Raw genomic sequence first — 4989 nt, forward strand, 5'->3', positions numbered from 1 at the left:
AAGAGCACGCTCTCCCCATGGTGGTCCATTAAAAAAAAAATCCTAGTCATTTAAGAAATGAGGCTGGGGACAGGAGAAGGGAGTGGAAGACAAGGCCCAGGTCAGGCCTGTCTGGAGATGTTGGGGTTGTGAAACCCTAGAGGAGGGTTTGCAAGCACATCCCTAAGCTCAGGACCAGCATGGCTGAAGGAGGAGAGCAGACAGAGAGTCGAACTCCTCAAGGTCCTGCCTGCCTGGTTGTGGGTAGTGACACTTACTCTAACACCACCACCACAGGTCTCCTGATAAGAATTTCCCCCTTACTCTGCAATAGGGTTTGCTAAGCATCCCCCTGGCCCCTGATCTGTAGCATCCCTGGGGTTCCCCAGAGACCAAACCTGGGAGAAGGAGGGACTCTGGGAACATGCAAAGGTGGGGAGCAGAGACCCCGTCCCACCCAGCTGCTCTACAGGATGGTGGCTCCAGCTGCGTCAGGGCTCCGAGGATCTTTCACACCGATGATGAAGTTGTTGGTTCTCCGGCTGCCATGGACCCAGGATAAGACATCGACCTTCTCCACATGATGACCCCTGGCTTCCAGAAACTCAATCTCTTCCTCTGTGAACTCACCTGAAAACCACCCCCGACATACACACACTCAGATTGTTCACAGCACTGGCTTAGGAGTCCTACAGTTAGTCCTGAGTACTGGTCCTGGCTGTCCCACCCCGAGGAGTTACGATCCTGCGCAAGTTGCTTTATCTTTCTGAGCCTCAATCTCCTCACGTATAAAATTGGGATTATACAAGAACCCACTACATGAAGTGTTTGCCCATTTTAAAGAAGAGAACACACAGGAAGCACTGAGCTCAGAGCTTTTCATACTGTAAGTGATTGGTAATATAGTCATTTTTTTTTTTTGAGTTTTTTTTGCTATAGGGCACATGCACTCGCCAGACAGACAGAGAGACAGAAAGTGAGAAATCAACCCCCCAGGGGAGATGGCCATGCCGCAATCCCTTCTCCTCCATTCTCCTCTCAGGATCTTGGGCACACACGCACACGCGCCCAGCGTGAGTTTTAAGCTACTGGGTCCAGGATGCGAACCGCGGTCAACTACATGGGAGTTCAGCGACATAGCCATTACGCTAACTGCTGGTCCCAATATAGTCATTTTTTAAAAAGAGAGATATTTGCTATAGGGCACATGCACTTGCCAGAGAGACAGAGAAAAAGAGAGGAAACAGAAAGCAAGGAATCACCCCCCAGGGGGGATGGTCACACTGCAATTCCTTCTCCTCTTCTCCTCTCAGTATTTTGGGCATATACACACATGTGCCTGGCATGAGTTTTAGGCCGCCAGGTCTGGGACTCAAACCATGGTTGATTGCATGAAAATCCAGTGATGTAACCATTACACCACCTGCTCTCCCTTTTTTTTTCTTCTTTTTAGGTTTTTGCCACAGGGCATGTGCACTCACCAGAGAGAGACAGAGTGTGACAGAAAGAGAGAACATGAATATTCCAAAGTCCAAAACATTTCTGGTATCAAGCATATCAGATAAGGAATTTTCAACCTCTGGGAGGGCCTCATCTCCACCTGCCTATGCCACACTGCCATCACTACTTGCCAGGATTGCTGCATAGTCCTCTAACTGGTCTCCCTGTTTCCGGTTCTGACTTTACAGACTATTCCCACAGCAGCCAAAGGGATCCTTATAAATAATTAAGCAGACCTTGTTATTTCCCTTGCTTAAAACTCTCTAACATCTTTGACGGATCTTTGAAGAAAACCTAAAGTCCTTATCTAGGTCTCTAAAGGCCAACATCATCTGGGACCTTACTACCTCTCTAGATTCCTCCCCTCATTTCCTTGCATTCTCTACTTTGTTTAACTCTGTTCCAGCCACACTGGATTCCTTGCTATCCTCAGATAGGACTGGTCATGTTGCAATCCTTTTTCCTCCAGTCTCCATTCTGTCGGAATTCTGGGTGCACATGTGCATGAGTACCCAATATGTTTTTTAAGCCACTGGGGGTAGGACTTAAACCCATGTGGAATTTGGCTTCCTCTCTATACCCACACACACACACACACACACACACACACACGATAGAGAGATAAACAGAGAGAAAGTGAGAAATCACCCTTGGGGGGATGGCTATGCTACAATCTCTTTTCTCCAATTCTCTTCCTGGGACTCTGAGCATGCAAGCACATGTTTGTGATGTGAGTTTCAGACTGCTGGGTCCTGCACCTGAACTGTGGTAGGCCATGTGGAAGTCCAGTGCCTCTTCAACCACCATGCCACCTGCTGGCCCTGGGATTATATCTTAATCAATTTTGTATCTCCTTTGGACTGGCATAGTATATTATCTGTTGTAATAAAAATTCTTCAAAGGCACACTTTCCTGTTAACAAAATCAAGTTGTGTAAAAAATTAAGTCCCTGTCTTTCTTAGAGGAAAGTCTATCTCCTCACCATAATCTAGAAAGTCTATGATCTGGCCCCTGCCTGCCTCTCTGATCTCATCTTCCCTCACCTTGGTCTCCTTTTTATTCCTCAAATACACCAAGTCTATTTCTGCCCTGAGTTCCTTGCTTTGTTCCCTTGACCTACAAAACTCTGTCCCAGTTCTTTGCCTGGTGGGCATTTTTATTTTTTTGGAGAGTTTCTTTTTTCTTTCTTTCTTTTTTTTTTTTTTTTTAAGAGAGGTTTTTGTTATAGAATACCTGTGCTCACCAGAGAGACAGAGAGAGACAGAGAGACAGAAGGGAAGAAATCACCCCCCAGGGAGGATGGCCACACCACAATCCCTTCTCCTCTATTCTCCTCTCAGGATCTCGGGCATGCACACACATGTGCCTGGCATGAGTTTAAGCCACTGGGTCCAGGACTGGAACCACGGTCGACTACATGGGAGTCCAGTGACATAGCCATTATGCCAACCACTGGTCTCCATTTTCTTATTATCTAGATCTCAGCTTACATGTCATTTAAGAGAAGCCTTTCCTGATCATCAAATCAGCACTGTTACATTATCCTGCTTTAATGCCACACAGAGCACTTATTTTGTTACCTTATACTTCTTTGATTATTTATTTTTCTGTCTGCCTATAAATGCAGTATCCCCAGCATCTAGGATGATGCCTGGCACACAGTAAGTATTCAATATAAACTTTTTTTTTTTTTGGAGAGGTTTTCACTATAGGGCGCATGTGCTCGCCAGACAGACAGAGACATAGAGACAGAAAGCAAGAAATCACCCCCCCAGGGGGGATGGTCACGCCGCAATCCCTTCTCCTCCATTCTCCTCTCGGGATCTTGGGCACGCACGCACACGCGCCCGGCGTGAGATTTAAGCCACCGGGTCCGAGACGCGAACCGCGGTCGACTACGTGGGAGTCCAGTGACATAGCCATTACGCTAACTGCTGGTTCCCAATATAAACTTTTGAATGCATGAAACTTTGTAGAATAAATGGCTGTATCTTTTTTTTTTTTTTTTTTTTGCCATGGGGCAGATGGGCTTGCCGGAGACAGAGACAGAGAGAAAATGAGAAATCACCCCCCCAGGAAGAATGGCCACACCACAGTCCCTTCTCCTTCATCCTTCTTTCAGAATTTTGGGCATGCACACACATGCACCTGGCGTTGTTTTCAAGCTGCTGGGTCTGGGACTTGAACTGCAGTCAGCCATGTGGAAGTCCAGCACCTTAGCCACCATACCACCTGCTGGCTCCAACTGTATCTTATTTTACAAATGAGAAAACCAAGGCTCAGATTTTAAACATGGGTTTCCCAAGGCTAAATAGCCAGGAAATAGGAAGATTGGTTCTAATCTCAGGATTTTTCATTGCTCCAAAAGGAATTTGTTGGGGGGAAAAAAAAATCACTGCCAGTGAGTTGGTGATGGTCAAGGCAGGGGGACCTGTAGGAGCCCCTTTCTCCACCTGTCCTTGTGCCCATCCCATGAGGGTCTCTGCTCTGCACTCACTGTCCACCTGCAGGAGGTTGGACTGCAGGTCCGGGTGCAGGCGGCCACGGGCCAGGCTGTCACTCAGGTTTCTGTTCAAGGTCAGAACATTCAGCAGAACCTGTGGGTAGCAAGGGGCAGAAAAATCAAGTTGACCCAGGAGTATTGTTTAGGAACCCCAGTGCACCCTTGGATATATTCCTCAGTTTTTAGAACTCTTATGCCAAAGCTAATACTTGAGCCTCTTGACAGCACTGGAAGACAGGCAGGCTTATGATTACCAAACCCATTTCACAGAGGGGTTAAATGAGGGTCAGAGAAGGAAAGTGACTCACTCTAGAGTTTAGAGGAGGCCAGAAAAAAAGGTACTATTAATACCCAGTCTCCTGTAATCTAGCCCAGGGATTCTCTCCCTTCTCTCCAGACTGGGCAAGATTAACAGCTAGGGGTGGCCAAAGCACAATGTAGGTACTTTTAATTTAGTGGTTAGGAGTGTGAGAAGGCTCTGGAACTGATCTGCCTGCCCACTCTTACTAGCTAAATCAACTTGACCTAACATGACCTCTCTGGTTCAGCTTCCTCATCTATAAAATAGGAATAAGGATTCCTCCCAGAATTGAAAAAGTTAAGAGTTAATACATAACATGGGGCACAGCACTTAGTAAGAATCCTTTAACTGTCAGCTACTGTTATTATTTTCATCTTACCAATTAGGAGACAGGGCTCAGAGTGGATAAATGAATTTCTCAACACCACACAGTTGAAAATTGACAGCCCTTGGGTTGGAACCCAGAGGAGCCTGATTCCAAAGCTAGAAGAGTTAACTCACCATTTGTTAAAATATGTGGCTGGAACATAGTTCAGGTGCTCAAAGCATTTCTGGGACCATTCTATTGTGTTCTTTTTTAAAAAATTATTTATTGAACTTTATTTTATTTACTTATTTATTTTAATTCTACCAGAGAGGGACAGAATGTGAGAGAGAGGGAAAGTGAGAAAGCAAATTGCCAGGTCCAGGACTCAAACCACATGGC

General features: G+C 46.1%; 1 protein-coding gene across 4 annotated transcripts in view; it reads right to left on the reverse strand.

Moving 5' to 3' along the window:
- Window positions 1-6: 6 nt before the first annotated feature.
- Window positions 7-4989, reverse strand: part of GGT7 (gamma-glutamyltransferase 7) — a 28941-nt gene continuing 23958 nt past the window's right edge. For 3 of the 4 annotated variants that reach the window (XM_027770145.1, XM_027770144.1, XM_027770146.1), the window contains 2 exons: window positions 3977-4076; window positions 7-609 (listed from right to left, as the gene is read on the reverse strand). In XM_027770145.1, the coding sequence (XP_027625946.1) occupies window positions 446-609; window positions 3977-4076 (264 nt within the window). In that variant the 3' untranslated portion in view covers window positions 7-445. The remainder of the gene's footprint in view (window positions 610-3976; window positions 4077-4989) is intronic. The other variant, XM_027770147.1, reaches the window with a different exon arrangement.

This window comes from Tupaia chinensis, unplaced genomic scaffold (genome assembly GCF_000334495.1).
Source record: "Tupaia chinensis unplaced genomic scaffold, TupChi_1.0 Scaffold000115_1, whole genome shotgun sequence".
Taxonomy (NCBI): domain Eukaryota; kingdom Metazoa; phylum Chordata; class Mammalia; order Scandentia; family Tupaiidae; genus Tupaia; species Tupaia belangeri.